The following is a 27,210-nucleotide window of genomic DNA, read 5'->3' on the forward strand; positions in this document are numbered from 1 at the left end:
GCGAAAGTTTCACAAACTCTATATGCCAGTGAAAAACAGACCATGTTTTCACCATAACTTTTTCTCTGGTTCCAGTGATGGAGAGAAGTAGTCCACAATGAACAATAAAGCCTATGCTCACCTTATGTCCAAAGGGTCCTGGCAAGCCTGGTGGGCCTCTTTGCCCCTAAAGTGACAGATCCAAAACCAGAAAACAGTCACCATACAGCCAAACATGAGCCTGGACTTTGACACAGTCAAGGCAGCAAGCATCCCCACCCACCACCCCCCTCTTTGCCTCACAATGTCCTGGCAATATTTTACTGATAACATGTAAGCAAATTAAATAATCTGCTAATTTGGCTAGAATTAAATGATTTTAGAGAACTTCCATCAAGCTAAGCGATTCTGAGCTGGTCACAAGGACTATAGTTACTCCTTGTGGAGGTCTCCATTTTCAATGGCCACCACGGCACACTGAAAGGAGTTTAATGTTCAGAAATACAGCTTCAGTTCTCTCTGCATTTTTAGATGCAGCACTATGATCTGCAGCATTTTGCACAACCAGGACTTTCATGTCTTCAGTAGATAGCCTGCGAGCACTTGTGACAACGCAGCCTAACTCTGCCAAAAATCCACCGTTCTCCTGCAGAAGTCATGCTCGTCTAGAATCATAGAATCATAGAATCGTTTAGGTTGGAAAAGACCTTTAAGATCATCCAGTCCAACCATGTGTCTATCTCACATAGAACTGCTCAACTGCAGAGCATACCAGCAGTACTTACCTGTTCTCCATCTTTACCCTTACCAGGCAAACCTGGCTCTCCAGCAGGCCCTGGCTCACCAGCAGGACCAGGTAAACCCACTTTTCCTTCTTTTCCAGGATCACCCTGTAGAAGACAATCCAGCAAAACTCCTAGTAGCATACCAAAGACCATTCCTGTCTCAGGTCTTTCTTTGGGACTGAAAGATGTGTTTTTTCTAGCCTTCTCATCTGAATTTCTCTCGGTATCATAGGAAATCCTCTTTTACAGGAAGCCTTTTCCTTCAGTAATCTCAAGGCATTTGTAATTTTCTTTAAGGAAAGTAAAAAGAGACTTCAAAATGTTTTGGGAATCAGCTATATGAGAGCGCCCTTGGTCCACACATCACCCTGAGGTAGATCTCAGTAATCTGGAAGATTATTTGACTGAACACACCCCCCCCCCCCCCCCATATATATATGCATACATGGGGCCATGTTTCTGATTAACCATTCCTACTCCAGCAAACAAAGATCCGGACTCCAGCATGCTGGGCACTGTGCAACATATGAGCAAAATTACAGACCCCTGACCTCAGAGAGCTCATTGCCAAGCTATGAGATGGGACATAACAGGCAAGGCAGGCAGAAGGCCAGCGAGGGTGCACTGGAAAGCTGAACTAATGGTCCAGTTACAACAGCTTATCAGGAAAGCAGAAATCTGTTTCCTAACCATGAAAGCCAGTTTTTCTTCCAGCTTTGGATTTACAGCGGTGAACATGAGGTATTTAAAACACCAAATGCCCAATCTCATCAGGCAGTGAGGACAGTAGAAGATCATCATCACATAAATGTGTAGCAGTGACCTCACTGTATCCAGTTGTATCTCAGTGGTTTTATTAGGTAAATTATAAAGCTGCAACAGGGTGAAATCATAGAATCATAGAATCGTCTAGGTTGGAAAAGACCTTTAAGATCATCCAGTCCAACCATTAACCTACACTACCAAAAAGTGTAAAGCCTTATAGCATGTCTAATGGAGGAGGTCAGATGACATCTAATGAGCCCATGTGTCTTAACCGTCCACAAACCTATGAAATCATTTCCCAGTTCAGACTGCTTCTGTCCCAGGTTACTTAAAATGCCCAAGAAGGAAAGAAACAAATCCATGAAAGAACAAACTCACCTTTTCACCCTTTTCTCCCTCCTTTCCTGGTAGTCCACGGTCACCAGGCACACCCTGGAGAGAAAAAAACTTTAAAGCTTAAAACTTTATTTTTAGGTGTTATTTGATCCTAAACCAAATGGATAGACCTGTGGGTTCAGTACAATCTATCTCAAGGATTAGTATCAGTTTTACAGTTCCCAGTACAGACAACCTGTAATCCAGAGAACACCACAGAAAAGCTGTGTGCCAAGTGTTTAAAGCTGGGGCGGGGGGGGAGGTTCAATATAAAAAAGAGCTGAACAGCAAAAGCAGAAATTGAGCTGATCCCAGATTTGTGCATTCTCTTCCTACCAATAACTATTTTTTTCATTCTGTGAAATCCTTAGCAGTTCCAAATCCATTACCAACAAGCACCCAATCATCACCTCTGTATCAGAGAAGCCAAAAGTCTCACAATATTAATTTTTTAAGGTTACTGCTCTCCAAAGCTATGCATTGGAAAACATAGCTATGTTCATTTTACCCTCTGTTTCAGTTTTCAATCCTTTTCATGTCTTGGTAGATCTCAAAGGATTCCTTGTCAAAATATAGACGATTTAGAACTCCAGATTAAATACTGTAACTTCCTAACTCACCAAAACATGAGTTAGCATTATGGTGTGCTACTCCATTTTAAGATGTGAAATGGTGTCTTGGCACCAGTAAGTTTGAATTGACCTCCTCACAGGATGGATGTGATAATTATTTTCTTTTTTGCATCAGTAAAGATCATTTCCAACTACATTAGCTTTTATAGGTAATATATTGGTATTACTGATATAGAAGTTTGCTTAAAGGAATATGAAATTGGAAAAGGTCTTCATGTCTTATATCATCTTTCAGTTTGAAATTAAATCACTACGTTAATACAATTAAATCAAATGTATCTTAACAATTAGTAGAAAGGCAATTTAAGATTTCTTGGATTGCCCAGGTAATAAACTCTGCCTTAAAGAGCCCTCCATGCTAAACCACTGTGCCTGAAGACATTATAACATGGGGTCTAACTGCTGTTTTTTACTTAATCTGGTGTAAACCCAGAGAACCCCCAGTCACTAGAAAGAAAATTCCTGGTGGAGCAGGGAGTAGACTTAGTCCAAAGATTTTTTTGCAAACATGAAAAGCTGTATCATGCACAACTTAGTAATGGTGATGAACATCTACTGAAGTAAGGACACTGTATTGATTTCAAGGCTCTGATTGTAGGATCAAATACTTACATGCTTTCATAATAAAAATGGGGGTTTACCATGCAATTTTTGTATCAAAAAGTTATGTTTTCAAAAGGAAAGGACAAACAAAAATAAGGCAAAGGAAACAAAACCAGAGACAATAAATATTGCAACTTTTCTCCTGAAGAGCTGGCAGCAAAAATTGCTTTTGACAATTTGGTGAGGAGTGAAGCAGCTCCATGCCTCCCTCTTGCTACAAATGAATATAAGAATGTTTCATAGATACACCACTCCCAGGTGCCTCCAGATCTTTCGATTCAACCATAAAAAAAGTGTAATGAAACACGCCTTTTGAACCTGATAGTAAAGCCCGCGGAAGGGAAAACTGAAGATATTAAATGAAGAAATCAGGCACAGATGGGAAAACAAATACACTGGTGCATACATACCACATTTCCTGGCAAACCTCTTGGACCTGGGGGCCCTGCGGGTCCAGTCACACCCTGTTTTAAGAAAATGAAGTGTGTGTGCATATATAATTCACAACTTGTACCACCACAGGAACAAAATGTTCCAAGTGAGATTGGAGCTCATGTCAGACAAGGTGTTGTACAAGCACAAAGCAAAAAAAAGCATTTTTGTGAAACACTTTGTAGTGTAAAGAAGCATGAAACAATACAAAATGGATGAAGACTCTCTTTGGGAGCTTAAAATTACCCTCCATCAAAATAAATCCTAAATCTAGCTGAGATACAGGAAGAAAAGTCTGGGCCTGAAACATCAAAAGAACAGAGGAAGGTATGTTGATTTATCATTAAAATAAAAATCTAGGTCGACAAAATATGCTTTGTTGACAATTCTACCTTTCTCTCCTCTGGGGAACAAAACCTGAAAACACTCATTTTCACTAAATAGCTGAACAGCTCAAACCATTCAGAGTGTTATAGTTCGGAATTGCAGGTAATTTCTGTCTGCAAGTGAAAGCTTTTTAGGGTGGGAAAGCCCATGTGTGTCCCCAAAAACGCATGGGGGCCATGAAAGGACATAAATCTGGGGACTTATGTCCCCACAGAGATGTATGTTTGGGGTTACCAGGCTATGTTTAGACATTTTCCTCTATACCTGACCATATCAGGTTGAAGTTGCTACCTCTGTAGTTGCTTGGCACCCTGCACTGGCCAGGGTTCACCTGTCATCACAGCTTTGCAAGGAAAAGGATTTCTATTAGCATACCTAATCCATTTAGGGCTAAACCAGACAGGTTATCTAAAAACATCTGCATCAGCAGACTGAAATAATCTGTCTGACTTGAGAGTAGGGTACAGAGAACCCCTTCTAATGGGAGGGCTGGGCAGTAATATCTTGCAGAAGGAAAATGCAAAGAGATGATGACAATCTTCCAGAACACAGCTCTTCACAAAGTGAATGTCTATCTGTTGTCTTTGGCTTACTAAAAGAGAATTAAAGGTTTCCTCATTTCTATGTTATTTACAGTCACTGGTCTACAAGCCAATAGAAACATTTGGAGCAGTGGCAGTCTGTGAAGAGATGGCAATAAAAAGGATGCCCGCATATGTCTGCATTTCCATATCATTAATATCCTCCGAGCCACTAGGTTGTACAAAGAAATAAACCCAACGGATAGGTTTGGTGAAAGGGGGACATTTTTTGCCTTTTTTTTTTTTTTTTCCTCTCCAAAAAGATTTAGGAGTCCTTCAACAAACAGTGAAAGAGAGCTGGGGACAGGCAGTTCAGAATTTAGGGTCAAAGCACTGCTAGAGACAACGTCTAAGCAAAAGCCCAAGAATGAAAACCATGAACACAAAGGTGGAAGAAGACATTTCAGTGCTCTAGGATGCTTAATTTGGATTTTCTGTTCCCTCCTTCTCCCAGACACGGCCGTCCTCTCTCTCAATAGTTATTTCAAATAGTTCTTCAGTCTTCTTTCTCTGTTTGCAAAGAAAGTATGTGGCCTTTTATTCAGCTGCAAAGGGCTTACACACTCTCACAGTAATAAACCAGGACTTGAATCCTTTGCTGTTCTTCAGCACACAGTCAGACAATAGCAGCACACCCTACAACACATGCCTCAAAAAGTGGTATGTGATGATTCCTCTGGTGATGAGACTGCATTAAAGAAAGCAGAATTGACTAAGAAGCCTAAAACCAACTGTGATCAAAAACTAATTCAGGCTGCTGATGAGAAGTGAGCTCCCTGCACCAGCTGGCTGCCTGGGCTTGGCTGATATCGCAGTGCAGTAACAAGCTCTGCCGGCACCTCACCCAGAAAAGAGGGCATTTTCTTAGAGAGGGGGAGACTTGGCCAACAAAAGATGCACAACTTAGGGCTGGGCTGATTGGGGCATTGATCTGTTTGGTGCAGCTGTGCCTGTTTGCCCACAAGCAGCAAGTCTTCCAGCTGCAGCTTAGGATGAGCCCTGTGCCCAAGCAGCCTGGGACTGTGAATCTGCAAGGCATTGACTTCAGAGCCCCTTCAGGTGTGTTACTGTCAGGGAAAAATGCTGCAAGGGAAGCAGTTACTCACAGTCTCTCCAGGGGCTCCGGCTTCACCTTGGGCTCCTTTCTGCCCCTTTGTGCCCTGTGCAGAAAGAAGAGAGATACCAGCTGATTAGAGATGGGACAGGACTGCCTGCCAGAGAAAAAGATTTCAAGATGCCTGAATGTGCACTACACGATGTTTTTCATTAATCAATTCACAGAGGAGTTTAACAGCTGAGGAAATGGCTCCCAGTTCTCTGTGCAGTGACAAAATGAAATATAAAAGTAAAACCCTGAGACATAAGAAGAATTACTAATGACTGATCAGCTCAGAGGCTGTTTCTCAGCACAGGATGCTGAAACTTGCAGGCATTCATTTGGGTGAAATTCCTTCCTATCCTCAGGCTTACAAGCTACTTCATTTCCAGCTCAACTCTGAAGGTCTCCCTGCACAGAGGAAGTTTTGCCTGCAGTTCTCAAATACAAACAACAGCCATTTAGAAATGGTCAAAATACGTAGTTCAGAGGGTTTGTCCCAGCCCTACATACCACATAGCCCTTTATTAAAGATTTTGGCAGGGCACAGTCTACTCACTGAACAGTCCTCCATTTAGCAGATGTTAGTTAAAAGTTGCATGGAATTACTGGTTTTTTTCATAATGCTAAGACTGCTGTTAACCTGGTTAAGCTGTTGATACCCAAGTAATAGCTGACTATATGGCCTGGACACAGCACAGTTGATGGCAGAGTGAACACCCTCCCATGTTGACATGAAAACATACCTAGATGATTCCTGGAAATAGTATACGTGAACCAAGAAATTTTCAGACGATAGCTGAGACTATAAAACCATTTCACATGAGCCATAGTGCATTCAGGGTCAAATGGGCTGAGGTTGAATCTGAATGCTCTGCAATGTTTTGCCAATGTACTGCAGTAACTTATCTGTGAGACCTGTGGTTCAGTAGCATCAATACAAGAAGCCCTCTTGAAGGATCCTGAAGTTGGAAGGAGTGTCTCAGACAATACTGATCATGCTACAAAGATGCCATGTTTCTGCTTTGATTTTCATCATGTTTTCCTGATGTCTAGCATAAGAAAATACTTCTAGAGAAGTCCTTTAACTTACAATGATAAGGAAGGAGAAATGGGCCATTGGTGTATAGGGGAAGAATTACTTTCAGTGATATAGACCTTGAAGGCACCCCTCTCTGTTCATGTCAAAGATTTTCTTCAAGGCTGGGCCCTCTTACCTGTGCTCCTGCAGGTCCTGGAACACCTTGTTCACCTGGGACCCCAGGTAATCCCTGCAAAAACAGAGTGAGAGGTGAAGGAGCTGAAGCAAACTGCTCCTTTCTTCTCCTTCCTCCCACTGAGAGAAGAAAGGGTGGTTTTTACAGAGGCTGTGACTGTACAGGACTCGTCTCTCCTGGGGGCTCTGTCCAGAACAAGAGCAGTCCAGAATACAAATGGAGTAGCCAAATGCAGAATTTAGCTGGGCCACATCACTTCAAAAGCCCTTAATAAATCCTGTACAACCTTACTGTCCGCCAAGCTCTGTCGAGCAAACCCCACAGTCCCCTTTTCCACCACAAAGTCCCAGAGCTATAAATTAGGTACTTAAATTCATATAGTCATGTAGCTTCCTCTACAGTCAGTACAAAGCCAAGCACCACTGTGGCTATTTCTGATGAGAGAAGCATTCCAGCTATGGAAGGAGCATGTCGTGTCCCCCGCCTCTCCAAAACAGGCAGCTCTTATGTCCTCTCCCTGCTAAAGTTCAAAATAAACTGAAGAAACACTTGGCTGTGCTTACAGGTTCTCCGCTTGTTCCTTGATCTCCTTTCTCCCCTTTTGGTCCAGGCTCACCCTGATATAAAACAATAAGATGAAGAGAGAAATAAAAGCTATTTCCATGGATGTACATCACACTAGTCCTGTTTTGTAAGAGGGCTCTTTCAGTCAGATATCAATTTCTAATATAGAGTAGCTTCCTTAAAGGACTTTGAGGTCAATGAATCAAAATGATGATATCACATACTAAGATTTGGAGATCTTTGTCTAGACTTCTTGGACTGTTATGATAGTAATTGCAAAAATGTTCAATTTAAAAAGAGAACAGTTTTCCCTCATAGAGAATAGTAGTTAAAGACTCTACCATTCCAAAATTTGATCAGTTCATCTCCAATGCATTAAAAGGCCAGATGATATGACCAAGAGCAAAGTGTCAGTGCCACTGCACTGGCTCTCTGTAGGACCACAGACCTAATAGCATCCTACAGCTGGGGAAATTATCCCACATACAGACAGTTCCCTATTCTGCCTTACAGGTATGGGGTGTTCAGGGTCTCATCTTGTGCACTTCCAGAGATGTGCATTAGACAGCTTTTCTTGACCTCTAGTTCTGTTAACATCTCCATACGTCCATGCAACTTCCCCTCCCTTCTGCAATGTCAGTACATTATTTCATGCACCACCATCATTGACTAATAGGATTAATTTATTCCTTTTCTTCCTCCTTACAGGAAATTGAAGATGCTTTCAGACAGTTCAGCAGCTTTGTTCTGAGCTCTAGAACAATAGTCAATAAGTCCATATTTCTGCTTTTTATAAATTGAAAAGGAACAGCACACAATTATGGAACTAGCTGGAATAAACCAGGCACTACGTGAATACTCACATTTGTATATTTATATGAACATATGTATTCAGGCAACAGCAATCATTACTTATTCATTATTTATCATACAAGGTGTTTCAATTATGCAATCAAGGAAGAGTAAGAACATGAGTGATTTAAGCTACACACACGCAAGGAATAGTGATCAGTCAAAATGCAAAGCCCAAGACAAATCATCTTGAATTTTATTCACACCAGCTATTTGCCAATCATTTCTGCAACACCTGGGAATTCAAAGTCCATTTGCAAATGATTCTTTAGCAGACAAAATAAATGTAACTGCATAAACATTACTTATGTCTGTATTTATTATGCATTATGAATAAATATTGTCATCTGTGATAAATAATAGGAGGAATTTTACTCTACAAGTAGCACCCCATTGTATCAACTTTTAATCAGGTAGTCCCTTATGCCATCTAGTGGCCTTCAGAAAGGTAATGGGACCACCTAAAGTGCAAGCACAGGGTCCTGTGGAACGAACCTGTATGGTTGTGCCTGGAAGTTTTTTTGCATAATGACATTTCAAGCTCTGAAACCCTTTTGAGAGAGCAGAGCAAAAAAGCACAGGCATACCGTAATACATTTGTAGGCAGGGAATAAGGGCACATTTTACCAGGGAAAACAAGACTGCAAAGGGAAAAAGTAACTCAACAGGTAAAGGGAGGAAGCTTTTTTAATATTCTCCTTTCTCCCACTTTTTCCTTGATACTTGACTTGCATGTTAGCAAAATTCCAGTCTAATGTCCTTGCACAGCCACAAACATGGGTAGAAGCAGCATTTCTTAACCCAACCTGCCAGCAAGTCTGCTTGCGAGTCCTTCCAAATTTGCCGAACCCACGACTATCTGCTGAGACTGTTAACACTGTCTGATAGTGCTGCACACTGTGGAGACCTCTGCCCCCAGCAGCAGGACTTAATCCACTGCCACCCATTTCTTCCCTACAGCTCAATGAACAGGAATGATGTGGTGACAGCTAACAGCTGCTACCAACCTGAGCCAGATCAGTGCTTACAGCTGTCTTGACCTGCTCTCGGCAGTGTCCTCCTGTAGTCTCAATTAACGCGTTAGTCATTTCTGTGCCACTTAAAGGAGAGAAAACACAGGAGGGGCTCAGCTGTGCCCAGCTGCAGTGGGGGAGAGAAGGCAAAGTGAGGAGTCATCTCCTGTTTTACTGCACTTGCCTCTTCCCAGCAATCATACCTGACCCCCACTGTGGCTCTCACACACCCTGTCACCAAGAAATATTTAATGATTTTAACTCACTGGTCTAAATGCACTTTATTTTCTAATAGCACTCTTACAGCCTACGTCTGCCATTAATACATGCTGTAAAGCCTCCTGATCCTTAACAAGCTTATTCACATACCAATGGTGTGAACCTATATAATGTCAGATATTTCCCACTATGTGCTGTAAGCACTCTTCATTTAAGAGGTGGGGACAGCATACAGCTGTGTCCCAGCCACAGCTGGCTTGGATGCTGCTGTTAGCAGGACAGCCGTGGGCTTCTCATCGTGGCTGGTTACAATGGTGAAGTTGCCCAGAACCATTCTCGAGCTGGGCTCTTTACTGAAAGCATTTAAATAACATGGGAAATAGTAAGGTGTTGTGTGTCTATCAGATACAAGAGGTAATAAGCCAGAGGCCATGTTTATTAGAGATGTTACTTACAGGAATCCTAGGGTGTGGGGTGAAGAAGGCTGTCTGGAAGAGAAACCGGAGTGTAAAAAGAAGCATTGCTTATTTTCCTTGAAATGCAAAAACTTATGTATTCTCCTTGTCATTACAGATTACACATTCCGTATATCCATCAGTAAGTTTATAAATGAGCAACTCATTGTAACATCTGGCTGTTTGGAAAACAGCCCACAAATATCAGACATTTCCTCGAGTATTTGAAATATGAACATAAACTCAAAAATGTCCTGTATGTCCCACTGCTTTGAAAAACCAAACAATCTTTAACATTGCTAGCAAGTTTACTGTTAGCAATCTCCAGCTCACTTTTCCACCTGGAACCATCTTTAGTATTATTAAATTTCCTAACTCCATGGCTGAGCTTGGTGTGTTCTTTCTCTGCTTTGGACCACGTACAAGACATATGCACCTCAACATAGCTGTCTTAGGATTACACAGTCATCCTGAAGGACTAACCACACAAAAAAGGATCATAAAACCACACAAAAAACTTTGTAGAGAAAGGCAGTATCTTTTATCAAGTGATAAAATTAGGAAGAAAAATTTAATCCTTGATGAAACAAGGATATGTCAAAATCATCACCTACTTTTACAGCTGAAATAGAAATAATTTCTCCCAACAAATACAGGAAGCTTGAGCAGTTGGGCATATCTTCTCTACATTTAGCCGTGTTGTACTGTGTAAGCTGCCTTCTCTGCCTTGACTAATACAGATTTATCCTTGGTGTTGTGACTGGATCATTCTTGTGTGATAGACATGGGGTCTTCCTACATGATACCATAAAGTACCCTTTGGCACAGAATGAAGAGGCCCAACTAATGGCAGGGAATAAATTATAATACCTCCTTCATTGCTGTATGAAGGTCTATAAGCACTTTAAAGTCTGTAAGCCAACAGACTGATTAAAATTCTCTCCATAATTTGACTGTGGCAGCTGTAACTAACCAGTGGTGGTGAGCAAAGCTGAAAAGTGGATAGCTGCCATTTTTGGAGGATCTGTGGCTGGAACCAGCTCTCCTGTGGCAATGATAGGCTTGTTCCTAGTGCTTACTCCAAGTTCTTACTCAGATTTTGCTGGAGGGAACTGTGAGGTTTATGTATTTACATTCAGTGGATGCTGGTTTAATTGCCTGTAGTGAATTTTGTTGTAATTTTGCTCATGGTCCCAGAAGTAATTTTGCAGGCTCATTTTTAAAACAATAAATTGATGTTTTCTTGGTCTTTTTCTTTTATTAGCAGAAAGGGTACATGCAATCAGGTATGACTGGTTTGCGTGTTGGATCCAGTGCTGAACCCACAATGAACTCTGGCATGAGAGGGTCTTTCTGGGCACACAGCACAGCATGGCACTGTATGTGACGGAGGCTCTGGGAGGCTGCAGCATCACTGAAGATGAATGCTTCACCCCATAAGTTCATGTCAATGAGAAGTGGAACCCTCTGCTCTTCCTGGAGAGAGGTGAATTGTTCCCCAAGAAGACAATTCTTGGGGTTGTTCACCGATATCTGTTCAGAGCCAGTCTTATCCTGAGGTCTCAGTTGGAAAAGTCTAGCTCACCCTGGAAAATCTGTAAGAACAAACTCCCTGTTTTCAGCCATGACCTTCTTCGGACAGCTCCCACAACTGCTAAACAAATCACGAGTTCAATTGAAGTGCTACCACAAGGCAAGGGCATACAAAAATGCTGTTTGCAAGGAGGCAGAGGAGGACACAACCTGCCCCAAAAGTAAAAAGGCCAAATGCACCTTGATATTGCTTCTCTGAAACAAAGGGAGATAATCTCAGAGTTAATGGGTCCTAAAGTTTCTGCAGAGAACTAGGGATCTTGAAAAGCTTTGTTTCTGAGGAATTTGTGTGGAGGAAGTGTGATAAAGCCTTAAATATTTTTACAGCAGAGAACAGAATCTTACTTACTGTTCCAGGTAAGCCTGGTGGTCCAGGGGAACCCATGTCACCCTAGAGAGAGGAGAAAAATATAACTAAGGATATAAAAAGATGCCCCAAAACCCCCTCAATTTTATCAGCTAGCAGATGCAACATTACCAGACGAAAAGTAACTCAGTGACAACCTGTCAGGTCAGCGACACTGAAAATCCCATAGCACTTCTCAGATGGGTGGAATTTACCCCATTGCTCTGGCCAGAATTTCTGCTGTCCTTGCTTTGTTGCATACAGGATTCTCACTTTGTTGTCTTTATCACTTTATGACTTTATCAGTGATGTGACTTGTCAGGTCAATGAATTTCTAATGTTACCCCATCCAGTGTAGGAGTGATACAGAGTTTAATTTGCATTTTAAGTTAAAGTTGATGAAAACTCTTGATTGAAAAACATGTTTTAGCTGAACTTTGTGGATCGAAAAAAAAATCCTCTGTTTTTCATCAAAAATATAAGTTTCTAAATCCAGTTCTCACCCTCTATAGATGGTGAATGTCATTGGAAAACTGAGGGCTGATGTATCCTAGGAAGAAGAACAAAGTAGTACCCGCTTCCTGATGGCTATTGCCACTATAATGAGGGCAAATTTCTCACTATATGACCATAGGCATCTGCAAGGTCAGTGCTACATCTTCACCTTCATGTTCACAGTGGTTGAATGTAAATTTTGGTGGACATCACCTTTGTCTACTTCTCTCATTTTCACTAAAATTAATAGTACTGTGATGGCAGAAACCCAGACCATTCCTTAAATTATTGTTCTAGCACATCACAGGCAGGCACAGAAAAGTTCTTTAGAATTTAATTCCAGGTTCATTTCTATCAGACAATTTTAAAACAAAGAGTTTCCTTGAATTAAAGAATCTGTCCTTAGATTTCATCAACTGCTTACTATTCCTTGCATATATTTGTCACTGTCCCACACGCAGCTTTCTCTGCTGTTTCTCGGTAAGGCTCAGCTAACAGACTCCTAATCTTCCTCAGATATTCTCCTCTGTCACTTGTCTCTGTGCCCTTGCCTCTTTTCCTCTCTTGTCTAAGGAGGAACATGCTCATTTCATGACTCACCTTTTCTCCTCTTTCACCTTTCAATCCTGGGAGACCATCTTTTCCTTTTTCTCCCTAAAAGCAGAGAAAAGAAAGCAGGAAATATGCATGTTTTGATTTGACTGCATCTGTCCCACTAGAATATTTTACACTTTCAGTTGATCTTACCTGTCCTCCAAGATGTAGCTCAAGCAATTAAAAACATAACATTTTGGAGATGGCTTCATAAAATCCACACTATTTTCAAAAGCCAATGAATAGCAACTAAGTTCATGGAAAGGAAAGCACCAATCCTAAATCAACTTTCATGTAGAAGGTCCTACTGCCTGATGCAGTTATAAAACCCAGATTTTTTTCTAGTTGGACAAGAGAGGCACCAGAACAGGAGTTAAGACCCGAAGTAGACATTCATACTACCAGTTTTGTTTATGGTAAAGATTTCTGAATCATCCATTCACTAGTGCCTACCTCTCTATTTTGCCCAGGTAACCTGGTCATCTGAATGGGAGATGCTTAATAAGGATGATGTGAATACTCCTCAAAATGCATACACAAAACGTATTTATCCTGTATTCAGATAGGACCTATCTGACATACATTTCTCTGATTTTATGTATAGAGAGAATATATTCTATATCCTGTGCTCTACAATACATACAATATAGCAAACTGCACAGTAAGACTTCAGTTGATTTTAGATCCTTCTTGCATACATTCAAGCATGCAGTCAGTTATCAGGAGTACAGGCCTCATTTACATGGCTAAATTTACTGTCAGGCCCCTGATCAAACTATTTCCCAGTGTGTAAATGCCTCTGGAGGTCTGGAGCTAGCCAGGAGAAGCAGTAGACACCAGGACTTGGATGGAAGTTAGGCCATCAGAAAATGATCTGACCATCTGGAGCCTTCTCTGGGGCTCATTGACAAGGGGGATTTGTGATTTGTTGTTGTTGTTAATCTTTTAGTTAGCTGCTGGATGCTTAGCAGCTGCTCACCACAGCAATCGCACTAAGAGAGAACATCACCTGTGGATGCTCAAGATAAGACCTCCTGGCACCAAATGGCCCAAAAAAATCAAGCTGTGGTTCAAAGTCACTCACCTGGTCTCCTTTTTCTCCTCTCAGTCCAGGTAAACCCCGAGGACCAGGAAGACCTGCTTCACCCTGAAAGTAAGACAAAGAATTGTGTGATATCTAGGAAGAGGCACGAGGCATAGCTTCTATTAATAAACCCTGTTACTCTCAAATATAATTAAGAACAAAAAGGCAGAATGGTGGACCAAACTCTTCTCACTCACATCAGTTAAAAATGCATCACATCTTCTCCTCAGGGTAGGTTAATCTAGCCACAGTGACCTTAGGCTGGGAAGGATGAAACCTTGATTTAGCAGTCTATCTCTTTTTATGTCTGATACTAGACTGATTTTTTCAGAACTCATAATGACTGCAGATGTTTTCTTCTTGATACCTAGTGACACTATGGTATACATGGTCTATGCTGTAGGCCAGAACCTGCCCCAGTTTTTTCGTGGGGCGTATTATAGATGCAGTTTGCTGAGAGAGATTAGCTTGATTATCAAATGATTTCTTATTCTTGAAAAATCTTGACTTAAAACAGCAACTAAGACCTCTCTTTTTTTGCTGTTACACTGTTAACTGACACCATGGAATTTAGGACATGTTTTCTTCATGCTGCTCTGTAGCAGGATCAAGCAAGCAAATAAAAGCAGCTTAAAAAATGAAATCTAACTTTTATTTTCATTTTTAATGATATGGTATAGTCTGGAAATGCAAAATCTGCACTGTATTAATCTGAATGGTATAGATGTTGCCTAATGAACAGATCTAGAATTTTCTGGATGCACTAGTGCACATTTGGATTTCTTTCTGTTTGAACCTTACGTTTGAGTTTCTGCTTTATAACACTTTCTATTGGAGTAATTACGATCTCTGTGTCATGTGATTTGTTCTAAATATATCAAGTATTCTAAAATTTAGCTACAGGTTGACCCAGTTTGTCATCTGTAAATAACCATGTGGTTTCCTATTTATAATTATTCTGCTGTCTGCATTTGTAGTGCAATATCACAAAAGATCTCAATCATAGACAGGACCCAAATGCACTAAGTGCTGTATGAATACTGAACGAAGAAAAGGTGATCCCTGCTTTACAGATATTATCTCTGAAGCATGGGAAAAGTTGAAACATTATCATGATATGGGTTCAAGGAGTCTGCAGAAGAAATCAGGTGAGGAACAAGATGCTGTGGTGACTGAGTATGACTAGGGACATCAGGGTGATGTTTGGGGAATTCTGAAGACAGTGACATGTGGTGACAGAGGGAGTGGTGCTTTATGAAAGCCACTGCAGGATCCTGGCTGATGATGAGATCTGAGAGATCATGAGGACAAACAGAGGGCCTAACATTAAAGAAAAAAGGAGAATTTGGAGGAAAAATAAAAACATGTGGTGTAACTTTGGCCTCTGGAAAGGTACTGAAGCAAAACGTCTATGAGTTTGTGTGAGCACAAGGACAGAAAGATAATACAAAACAGCCAATGTGGATTTGTTAAAAACTAATCATATCAAACCCATCCAGTTCCCTCCCTTGACACAATAACTAAGCAGACAAGAAGGAAGCATTTGTATGATGTATCTTGACATTAGTAAGACATCTGACACAGGCCAACATGACGTTCTCATTAGCAAACTACAGAAATGTAGTGTAGAAGAAGGATCTCTGGAGGATGGTGTACAACTGACTGAAGAAACTACATTCACACACCTGTTATTAGCTGTTTCCCGTCAAATTCAGAGGATATATGAGGTGAAGTCCTCTAAGGGTCTGCACTATTCAATATTTTAATTTATGACTGAGGTGGCAGAAAAGAGAATATTTATGAAATGTGTGGAGAACACCACGCTGTGGAGAGAGAGGCAAATGTTTTGGAAGGTGGTATTAGAATTCACAACAGCCCTGTGTGGGGAGATGATCCAAAACCAAGTGGCAGTGCTTTGGTCGGGGGTCCGCGCCTTCATTGCACTGAGCCTGAGCTTGCCTGGTAACTGCAAGCCCAGCAGTTTTTTTGCCTGGCAACAGTGAAATGACACCGCTGGACAGTGACCACGGGAACCACCAAGAAAGGGTATAGAAACCGCTCCCTGAGAGCCTGATGCAAGCGCTCCTGAGGAATGGCTGGCCCACGCCATGGTGCTTTCCCCTTACTTGGGACAGCAGGTAAGCATACTTTCCTGGGAACTGAGTCATACCTATCAGGCAGATTACAAGGAATTTTAGAATAGAAATAGAATAGTCCCCACTTGCAGGATGGTGTAATTGTTATCCACTCAATAAGTGCCTTATCCCAACAAACCTCACTTTGTACCTCAGACTCGAAACCTTATTCCTTCAAGGGGAAGATAGCAGCAGGGAGTCTGACCACAGCACCCTGACAAATAGGAAAAATAGTCAGCAATTCCTAAAATTTAATGGTCATGGAGAGACTGCCACGGCTTATGGAAAGCTCCTATATGAGACTCCTCATGGACAGCTTCTTCCCTTACTCCCTCTAAGTCCAGTTTGTAGTGCGTGTTCTGCGTTATTGCACAAGACAGCATGGGAGCAGAGGTCAAGACCATTCTCCCATTTAATCTATAGCAGTAGATTGGACTGAGACTGGTAGGAGTAAGAGAAGACTGAGGCTCTGAGACTCTTCCATTGCTGGCATATACTCTGTACCCCAAAATCCTAAGATGTATGCCAAAGATAGAAGACTCTCTCATACAGATTTCTCTTTCTACAGATTTTCATACTACAGTTGAAAAGTTGGCATGCAGATGACAACGTTAACATCTGTGGTTAGTGGTCCTGACTCCTCTAGACAGCTGTGTGCTTTAGGAAATTGCAGGACATTTCCCTCGTTCTTCACCGAGTTCAGCAGTTGTCTGCTGAAACCCAAATCCCAATACAAAAAGACTAAGATAACGGTGTAACATCTAACAGTCATCTGGGGTTATTTCCTAGCAAGCATTTACAACTTAGAAATGAAAGCATCACCCCTTGCATCACATAGTTACAAACAAGTTCCTCATCTTCTAGAACCAGCAGCCTGCGTTAACATGAGGTGAGGTGTGAAGGAAAACAAACACTTTTAAGCCACTCTACCTTCCTTTTCTTCCCCATCCACCAGGAACAAGATGATTGAATTTTCCAGGATACAATCAAAAGTTGGATTTAGCATATTTTTCATCTGGAATTTTTGCATTACTCTGTCCAACCATGAGTCTCATCCACTTATCTGTTGCATCTTCAATCGCAGATGCAAATGATATGCACAGATCTTGTTATTGGCAAATGGCTTTGTTATTGCATCTGGTCACTTTATATCACTCTGACAGGTAGACCTTGCTGCTAAGACTATTTTTCCTGCTCACCTGCTCACCACGTTTGCCACGGCTCCCTGGTTCACCCTGGAAAAACAAAAGCAAAACTTTAACATTGCAAGGACCTGACCCTTTTGTAAGACACTTTCTCACTAGTAAAGTGCGTCCCCTATTGTCCTGGCCCGTGTTGTTCCACCTACTTCCCATAAGGCACTGAAATTGCTTTCTTGATGGCTTGGGAACCCAAACCACAGGGAGCCAATGCAAGGGCCAGGTCAGATCTCCCTACACATGTAGACTTGAGAGAAGTGCATCAAACAGGGTTTGGCATTTTGGAACACCATGAACTCTGAAAGGCAATGAACTGCATCTGTTCATCCTCTTATATCTGCAACTTTAGAGGAATCTTACTCTCCTGACTTCAGTATAAGACCTTCTAAAATCACACCTTGATTGACACAATGGCTACAGCAAACTGTGAATAAAAATTCCTTACCATAGGGCCAGCTTTTCCAGGAAAGCCTTCCTCACCCTTTTCCCCTTGTTCTCCCTGAAGGGAACACAAGAAGTTAATACACAAACTCCTCTGGTAGTGCAGCAATGTTTGCAGGCAACGGCGAGGAATATTTTGTCTCATATCCTCAGTATCAGCCTGAGGATGTAAGTGGAGCCATGTGAGAATATGTTTCCTGGAATGTTTTTCTATTCTAGTGCTGTTCGCAATCACATCTCCAGCACCGAACACCCTACTGGAATATTTCTGGAATAACACAAAGTCAACCACTGTTACGTTAAAGATGTCCATTTATGTCACCTGAAAAACAAAACCTCAATTCAATTTCTTCAAACAATATGTGGTTAGAAAATCTACATTATTTCTGTTAAGAACAATAAATAATTGTGGGATTGGGACCTTGGCCACTGGGCCTCTTAGGTAAATACTTTGAAACTGATCTTTCAGTGCAGGTTATGTCAGCATGGAGAGCAGAGACTGCACTGGATTAAGAGCTGAAACGAGCTACATAGCTGTGAAGGGCAGCAGGTACTACACAGGGCTGTGGGTAAAATCCAAAGTTTATTTAGCCTCAGAAATTTGTTATAGGCTCCAAATTCCTCACTTTTATTCATCAATAAATGGGAACTGGGGACTCTGCTAGACCTGGGCTTGAGCACCCAGTGCACTCAGTTGAGAGAGGCAAGTATAAATGTAGTGTGTTACTGGAACAAGTAGGGGTCATAATGCTCAAGTATCAGAGGCAAGAAGACCGCTGCCAATGCAATCCAAGGTGGTAGATGGTTAAGAGCTGTTGTCCTTATTCCAATATAGTGCCGTCATCCTCAAAGCCTAGCTTGGCCTTCATAGTCATCATAGAATCATCATCATAGAATCATCATAGAATCATCTTCATAGTCAAACTATGTCACATTTCTTTGACACCTACTTACATAGTGATGGCAAGTCAACCAGTGTGTCTCCTACCTCTGAGACTCCTATCTTCCTTCTCCCACTGCAGAGACAGCAGAGGAGACAACTTTTCCCAATCTGTCATTTGTAGAAGCTTTCAAATGGGGCATAAGAAGTAGAAGATAATGAAGAACCATCTTTCTGCCATACAGACCTACAGAAGCCTTAGGGGGATGGCATCTCTTCTTTCCAGCCCTTTAGGGAGGAAAAAAAGGAACATCTTTGGAGCCTGCCATACATCTTTGTTCTTCTTCTTTGTGCCTTGGACACATGCCTTGACTTGCCAGTGTCACTGGCTTTCCTGAGTGACAGTAGAAGCTTCTCTGTTTGCAATGCTCAGCTGTGTTTGCCAAATAGGATGCAGTAGTTGAAGACTGGAAGAGGATCTCTCATCCCTGCTGTATTTACAACCAGCTCCATCTTCCTAGCAGCTCAGTACAGTGCAATCACACCAGCCAACTTGGCCTTGGAGCTTCACTGGTGGCTCAGTGATGTGGGACTGGTGAGGTGGTGGTTGGCTCTGGAGATGTGCCCCCTTTCCTGCTTACGCTTGCTAGCTCACCAACATAAGCTGCTCAGGTTAGTATCTTAATACCAGTGTATTAAGTGGTGTCACTTGCCTTTTGACCTGGAAGCCCAGGAAGCCCATTGAATCCATCTTTACCAGGCAACCCCTAAACAAGAGAAAATCATAAGCTGTAAGCGCCTGCTCTTTAAATCATTAACAGCAAGCTCAACATAAGCACACTCAGTTTGTCCCTCTTGCCACTGACCTAAATTCAAGAAAACAAGAAAAACCTCCTGCATTTTGTTCTGACTTTTTCCCTACTGTAACTCAAAATATACAAAAGTTCTCACAATGCACTTACCTGCTCTGCCCTTTTTCCAGTATCCCAGTTTTGGTGCATGACCACTGGATGTCAGTGTTGTTACAGAGAAACAACAGTGTAGTGCTTTCAGGCACTGCGGATTCTTCAATAGCTTTAAAAATTACTTTTTTACTTATCGTTCTCTAGAAGTCTCTATTATCTGTAGCTATAAATATGATTTAAAGTCTATTTCTCCTTTCAAATATTGGTACTTTCTTATACAATACATAGACTCCTAAAGTTAAATTATACAGCACACAGTGGCAGAATTGTTCAGCAAGATAAGAATTAAAATTACTTCCTGTAACGCATTTAAAATGATGAGAAAAAGTTTTATCCCCTTTCTGAGTGTCAGTCAATCCCCAAACACTGCAGGCTGTAGGTGACACTGCTTAATACTTCATAATTCACCTTTCTTGACTTAACAGCCAACAGAAATTGCTATGCTCTGCTAAATCTGAGATTTTAATTTCAGTTCTTTGGCCTAATTCAGGGAACTCCAGGTTTGGAAGAACAATATCTTGCCAAATGCAAAATGACTTTTGAAAGGTATCATAGAAAGAAAACATCGTGGTCCCAGTGTGTAGGAATAGCGGAGCTGTGACTGGTAAAATTCGTGTTCAAAAAAGCACCAAAAGCTAAGGTCTGCATTAAAGGCCACAGTGTTGGAGCCCACATTAAAACCTTGCATGCAGACAAACTGCAGGAAAGGAGGCAAATACTTGAGTATTAAAGTATCTGAAGTCATGAAGAGCATGGAGGCAAAGGGAAGCAGTTCCTCAACACTTACAGCGGGTCCCGGTGGTCCAGTTTTACCAGAAGCTCCAATCTCTCCTGCCAGTCCCTGAAAAATTAGATCAGAAGAAAAAAGAAAAAAAAAAAAAATCGGTATTTCTGTCCTTTGCAGCAACGTCACTGGAGGTTGCTGCTTTCAATTTAAATGCAATTTTTCCTTCCATGGCAGTCAGGTCTCTGCCGTGGGGAGTCCTGTAGACATTGACTTATCCCCAGGCAGCACCGACTTGCTTTCAATGCTTGGCACAGAGAAGCTGTCCTCTAGGATCAGCTGGGGCTTTTCAGTGAGAAAATATAAGAGAAAAACACACATTACCAGAGGCCCTGACTCAGTTCCTACAGAAACCCATGGCCTAAAATTCTCCCCAGCTGTTTCTTCTTCTCCTTGATATAAACAAAAAAAAAACCCCAAACTTGTTTTCTTACTGGTGTTCCCGGTAGTCCAGGGGGTCCAGCAATGCCTGGGGGCCCTGGAGGTCCCTGTAAGAGAGGAAGGAAAACCACTTTATCAAAACCTCTAATAGTGGCTGAAAGCCTCAGGACATTCCCTGTGCAGTCAGGGCCCTATTCAAAACAGGCAAAAGCACTGAGCTTTATTTCGTTAATTTCTACCAAAAAAATACAAGAGGCCAAACGGAGCTCCAAGGGAACCATGCTCATGAGCAGAACAGGATCTCCTGCTTAAGCCGCTAATTACTAGTGCTGCAAGGTAAGCTCCATCCTCCACTCCACTACAAGAGATGGAGGAGTTCAAGGCCATCAATGGTAACGTACAACACAAAGTAGAATCACGTGTAGCATCCAGCCTAATTTAATCTTGATCAATTGTTGTTTCAAAGTGAACAATTTACCTCTGCAAAAAGATCTCTAAAGTAACTAATTAATGGAACAGGCTTGTGGTTTGGGCTTTTTTGGGGGATATGAATCCAAGAGTATGCAGAAAGAATGTAGTGGATCAGGTGTTTTAAAACAAATGCACCACCATTTTAGTGCTCTGCACTAACTTTGTTGATAGTAGAAGGTCCCCACAAACTCATACTTCAATGCACACATTCAACTGGAAATGTCCTAACAGTCTTTCCTGCACCAGCTGTTTCTTTTAAGGAAAATATTCTCTCAATAGCCATCCAATTTTCAGAGGGATTTGTTGTTGTGTATTGAGCAAATTGTTAAATTTGGCTTCCTAGCTGAGAAACTTGTGTCCATACTTGACAGATCTTAACAGGTTGCCTGAGATGCACAGGTGTTTGTTACTTCCAGCTTCCACTGTAGACAAGATAGGATTTCTCCTGTGCTCAGAATGAAGCATGTGTTCATGTATTTTTTGGATCAGGACCTAAGCAAACAACATGAGGATGGATGTGAGAAATGGATATATGACTGAGCTGAAATTTTACCCTGGCTGTTTCTTTCTGTCTTTCTAACATGATGATTTTATTAATTTTCAGTTTTCAGCACAGGGGGAGTTCTGGTGTGTTTGTATTTAAAAAAAAACAAACCAACAAACACCACCCCCGTACCCAAACCCTATGTAAAGAATTGAAACTGAGCAACTGATACAAGACAGAAAATGGCCAGTCAGCAATTCCTCAGCTAGACCTGTGTCACCATTCAATATCACAAAGCACAGCTTTTGTGATTAAGGTATTATGAGTCAGTATTAGCATTTCACATTAAAGGAAAGAATGTAGCTGAAGAGAAGAAAATGGTGTAAAAAAGTGAGGACAAGGAGTTATTTGTGGCATGGTTTGACAGGGAAGGTAGCAGATAAGCAGTCTTTTTAGTATACTGGTGTAAAATCGAGCCAGAAGAGAAGACAGCCTCTCACCAATAGATGGGGCAAAGCGACCAAAAAAGGGACCTGCAGATGCACTTGGCTCCCATGATCTGCTTTCATTGCAACTCAGAACAGACATGGAGTCATCTCACTAACAACATTAGCATTTGCAGAGTGCCTTAAATGTGAGCACAACTAAAAAATACCTAGAAAAATGTGCCTTGAGATGCACTGATGCTGCTGACATAATTCCTAGGGAGCCCTGCATCAGCTTCTGGGGACGTTGGTTTAGCTGCTATTGCAGAATGGTCCTGCAATAGACCAGTGCCATCAGTAGATACCTGGTTGAGACCATCCATCACTTAAAAAAGGCTTTGCCATTCAAAGAAAAGAATCAACGTACAAATTAGCCCAGCACAAAAGAAAATACCCTGCTGCAGACACAACTGGATGGAGTGACCTCAGAGGCCAGGGACCTGGAAGTTCTGCTTGGCCCTACTCCACCTCTACAAGGATGGTATTGCTGAGACACCCTGCAGAAGATATGGGCTCCAAGAAGGGGCTTCTGTGAAGAGTGCATGCAGTGCTGGGAAAGAAGGCAAAGGTACTTAGAAAAACAACAACAAACTGATTCAGCGGCAGAGTGGACTATGCCTAAGTGCAAGAAAGAAAGTGCAAAATTTACCTTTGCATATTTTCCTTGCCAATTCCATTGGTTCCTCCCTAATAGCCTAATTTTGCTCTCTCTCTGCCAATAACTGAACCACCTCCCACCATCAAACACATATTCTCCAAGACCCTACATGGAGCTTCTATCAAGAGGTTAAAAACCCCAGCCAGGACCAAGCCTCAGCCCAAGCATCCCCAAGCATGATGCAGGTTACCCCACACAGTACAGATGGGTCAATCTGACCTAAAAGCAAAGTGTCACTCAAGCATCTGTCAGCAACCAGCTTGATCCCTGAAACATGAGGTGCGACATCCTCCTCATCCCAACTATTTCTCCTTATAACTCTTGCTATTCTCACTATCCAAGACAATTTCTAATTATTCTCTTAAACTTTCTACATTCTGGACCATAATAACCTTATGCAACCCTAAGTCTTTAAATGGAAGCACACCGATCCTTACCCTAAATTGCCACTAATAATTCTGTTTCATTGCTCGCCATAAGAGCAATCATCCGGGACATCATGCCCAAGACTGGTTTACTCATGTAGCTTCACCACATGTTGCATCAACAAACGTTACACCCGTTAATGGAAAGCTCTTCTGATAAAAGCCTCTCTGAGATGGATGCAGAAAGAACAGTTTTATATAATGACCACCAGTATCCCTGGGAGATGCATGGGATACTGGTGGCCTGCTCCAGCTGACTGTGTACACCAGTACATCTACTGTCCTACTGGATTTCTTGCTTTCTGCAGCCTGGGCTACAGCAAGTGACTGGGACACAGAGAAATAAAATGGCACGATCACATGAAATTTGCAAAAATACATCTTAAATGTCCTTTATAGAGCCCTCCCTTTTGCTACTGTCCAGAGCAAATCAGTTTCACTTGTATATAAATTTCTGTTATTGTAGCCCTTCTCCTGACTTCTGAGTATACCTCAGAGCAAGGACTATTCTTTTGAAGTATTTAAAAAGGACAAAACTGACAGCATTTATTTGTGATTTAAAAAAAACCCATAAAACAGCAGCAGCAGGACAGCTTGTAATACTTAACCCAAAAATCTCACGCCATCTGTTTTCTTTGCTTCCCTTTTTTAACTGAATCCAGATGAAAGTACCTGATTTAAAGGATCACCTTTTTCAGAGGTCATTTGATGAACTGTACAGATGGGAGTCCCTGTCCCAAATCCAGTCCCCAGTGTTGTCCCTTTAAAACTCTGATCTAGAAGTAAATATCATGGAGTGGTTTTTTTCTGTCTGGTAAAGACTCTGATGTGTGCTTCCTAGATGCTGAAGCAAAAACTGATATATGAAAACTTTATTCGAAAACAGGACTACACAAACTCAGTTTGGAAAACAAATGCAAAACATGGATCTTTTATCAAAATGTTTAAACCAGAGTATTTTCAAACTGTTGTTTTGAAATAAAAAGATTTCAAATGTTCACTAAAATCCAAATAGTGTGTAGAGGGGGCTGTGTGTGTCGTGGGGTGGTACATCTTTAAAAACATTGGGGGGGGGCATTTTTTCAGGCTTGTGTTTCATCCAGCTCCATTCCTTAGACGATGTAATGCAGGGACAGTTCTCAGGAAAGAAATCTGACACTCTACGTATTGGAGGAACAGCTGTGCCTGTCCTCCAGGATCCACTAAAGGATGCTCTCCTCTTCCACTGTGTACCTTGCTGAAAGACAGGCTGGAAAAGGCAGAGCTATTAAGAATTAGGTTCTGCACTCCCTAAGGAAGCTCTGAAAAGGAACAAAATCTTTTGTCTGTGACTACATCAGTAGGCTCCTTGGACTAAATCTCTTTTCCATGAAAGAAGGGATGGCTATGTTTTAGAGGGAGGTGAAAAAATGCCATTCCAAGACGGAAACTGAAGTCTGATGGCTTTTCCAGATATCTGCCTCTGGAGGCAAAGCTTTCACAGACATATTTTCTGTATATTATTCCATACTGATGACTGGATTCTCTTACACTATAAGAAAGGCTTAGATAAGCCCTTAATCCATATAAAACCAGACTGTGGTCTGGGCTTTTTAGGCAATGTGCCAGCTTTATGAACAAGAAGAACCTCTGGGACATGCAGGATCATCCTGTCTGCTGCCATAATGATAGCAAAATGCATAACTACGGTGCTGACAGCCTTTTCCCCTCCAGTGTCTGTGCTTGTCTCCACTTCAAAACCAATTACTCCCTGCAACTTCGCCTCTCAGAAAGTCCCCACAGCCCCTTCCTGTTGGCTTTGCACTGTCTCCCCTTTATTTCCACTTCTCTCCCATCAGAAATGAGGCTGTTGCAGACAGTTTTGTGGAGCAGTCCATGTGTCTCACTATGTCCCTTGCTACTCCAATTCTCCAATTCTCCTCTGCTGCATCTGAATGGGTTCTGGGATCAGCTCCTCAAATCTGCTCTTCATTTCTCACCCCAGGCACTACAGTATCCACCAGCACAACCACTGTGAATTATTTTCAGTAATGCTGTGTTAGAGCACCATATTGCTCTCTGGTGCTTAAATCCTACCTTACAAACCAAGACAAAGGTAAGAGGATACAGAAAAAGGCTGTTGCTGGTGACACTGAAAACCAAAAGCCTAAAGAGCCAACAGATCTGAGCATTTACCTATGATGCATGCTCTATAGTCAGCTTCAGTGACAGTGCCATAATTCATAAGCAGATGAGGTCTCCAGTTATTTCACCAGGTGGCATTGTAATTGGAGTACCAACATTATTTTTTAAAATAAATATTTTTCAACAAAAATTCTCGGAACTGTCTTTCTGGCTCTGCAAAAGTACTGCATAAAGTTGACTTTGTGCATAGCAGTCTCTCCAGAAGAATTTCTTGCTCCCAGTGAAAGGCAGTATTTGTTTAATTTCATCACTTAGTGTAAGATATGGACATGATCTCTTTTGTCTACAGAGGAAGATTTATTTCCCTATGTGTTTGCTTTGAGTTTGTTTACTGAGTCAGTGCAGCAGATGAGAAAAACAACAAAAAAAGTCCCTTATGGTCTTTCATTTCAGTATTACTAGTGTTCTGCACAGGTGAAGACCTTTTTTTAAATTTTTGTTAAAGGTACAGATATTATTAAAGATAGCTCTGAGCAATATCTTCAACTTTCAAGCAGCACTGGCATGGTTTGAATTCAATCTGAGCTTTGCAGCCGAAGCCTATATTCTTTTCTTACACTGTGCAGTATTAACTTGCATTATAAAAAGGACGTTAAGGACACCATGCATTCAAAGGATATAATTTATCTCCGGAATTACTTAAGAAAAGCTGGTCTTGAGCTCACACCCTACAGACAAGTCTATACTAATTAAATCACTGCCAGCCATGACCATAAAAGGCACAGCTTGTACTGGTCTTCCTCACAGGTCTTCATTATACCACCAGGATATCCAGCATAAGGCAAACCTCAGTAACAGCCAAGAGATGCTGTGAGTGTGAGGTATGGCATTTTTGTTTAAAACACTAAGAGTTTTGATTTGTTTTGCTATCTCACAGGTGGACAGCATGTACCTGCTCTGCTCAGGGAATCTAGAGAGCGGCCCAGTGGACAATTTGTTGGTACGTGCTTTAGGAGAGCTTCAGGCTCCACTGATGATATTAACCGGATCTTCACCAACAGGAGCTCAGACACCTGCATCCCCATCCTTAACCCAACAAGTGCTTCCATTTGGAGCTGAATCCCAGCCCTGGTAATTCAGTGATAGACATCAGAGTGTCTGAGCCCTTGGTTAGCACTGGGGCATCAGCTCCCCTCTCTGCTGAGCCTGCAAACACAGCTCACAGCGTACACTGCCTAACTGCAGATCTCCTTCCTCCTCAGTATACCCCTCATGCCTAGAAAAGCATTTGCAAAGGTACCTCATCAACTGCCTTCAGCCCCTTCTCTGAACTCTTGCTATCAACAGATGATGGGATAGGCAACGTATACCGAGATCTTGGGCGACCATGCAGAAATGCATAGCCTCGTTGTTTCCTGTGCTTGGTACCCATCCATCTATTTCAACTGAAAGTGCTTTACAGAAATGCTCATTTTTCAGTCTGCATTTGAACAGTCTACTGCAATAGAAGTTTGGCCCATGATTAAGGTTCCTGGAAATGAAAATAGTACAAATAAATAATAACAACATAAACACATTATGAGTTCAGATGTCTGTGTCCTTGCTGCAGGAAAATCATTCATATCCAGAGGGGAAATAAGACCCAGAGTGTCTACTCCATGGCTTAATGATGTTGCAAGATGCACCATTTCTAAAAGTCCCTGGAAAATAA

The 27,210-nt window shown here is 41.6% G+C and overlaps 1 protein-coding gene across 1 annotated transcript in view; it reads right to left on the minus strand.

The window, feature by feature from the left end:
* Positions 1–27,210, minus strand: part of COL22A1 (collagen type XXII alpha 1 chain) — a 219,428-nt gene that overhangs the window by 40,971 nt on the left and 151,247 nt on the right. The window contains exons 24-39 of the mRNA XM_075705826.1: positions 20,906–20,959; positions 20,475–20,528; positions 19,436–19,489; positions 17,847–17,900; positions 17,402–17,437; positions 14,068–14,130; positions 12,990–13,043; positions 11,898–11,939; positions 9,956–9,988; positions 7,416–7,469; positions 6,853–6,906; positions 5,646–5,699; positions 3,550–3,603; positions 1,908–1,961; positions 765–869; positions 122–166 (exon numbers count right to left, since the gene is read on the minus strand). Coding sequence (XP_075561941.1) covers positions 122–166; positions 765–869; positions 1,908–1,961; positions 3,550–3,603; positions 5,646–5,699; positions 6,853–6,906; positions 7,416–7,469; positions 9,956–9,988; positions 11,898–11,939; positions 12,990–13,043; positions 14,068–14,130; positions 17,402–17,437; positions 17,847–17,900; positions 19,436–19,489; positions 20,475–20,528; positions 20,906–20,959 — 864 coding nt within the window. The remainder of the gene's footprint in view (positions 1–121; positions 167–764; positions 870–1,907; positions 1,962–3,549; positions 3,604–5,645; positions 5,700–6,852; positions 6,907–7,415; positions 7,470–9,955; positions 9,989–11,897; positions 11,940–12,989; positions 13,044–14,067; positions 14,131–17,401; positions 17,438–17,846; positions 17,901–19,435; positions 19,490–20,474; positions 20,529–20,905; positions 20,960–27,210) is intronic.

The sequence above is a fragment of the Pelecanus crispus genome, chromosome 2, assembly GCF_030463565.1.
Source record: "Pelecanus crispus isolate bPelCri1 chromosome 2, bPelCri1.pri, whole genome shotgun sequence".
In the NCBI taxonomy this organism is placed as follows: Eukaryota; Metazoa; Chordata; class Aves; order Pelecaniformes; family Pelecanidae; genus Pelecanus; species Pelecanus crispus.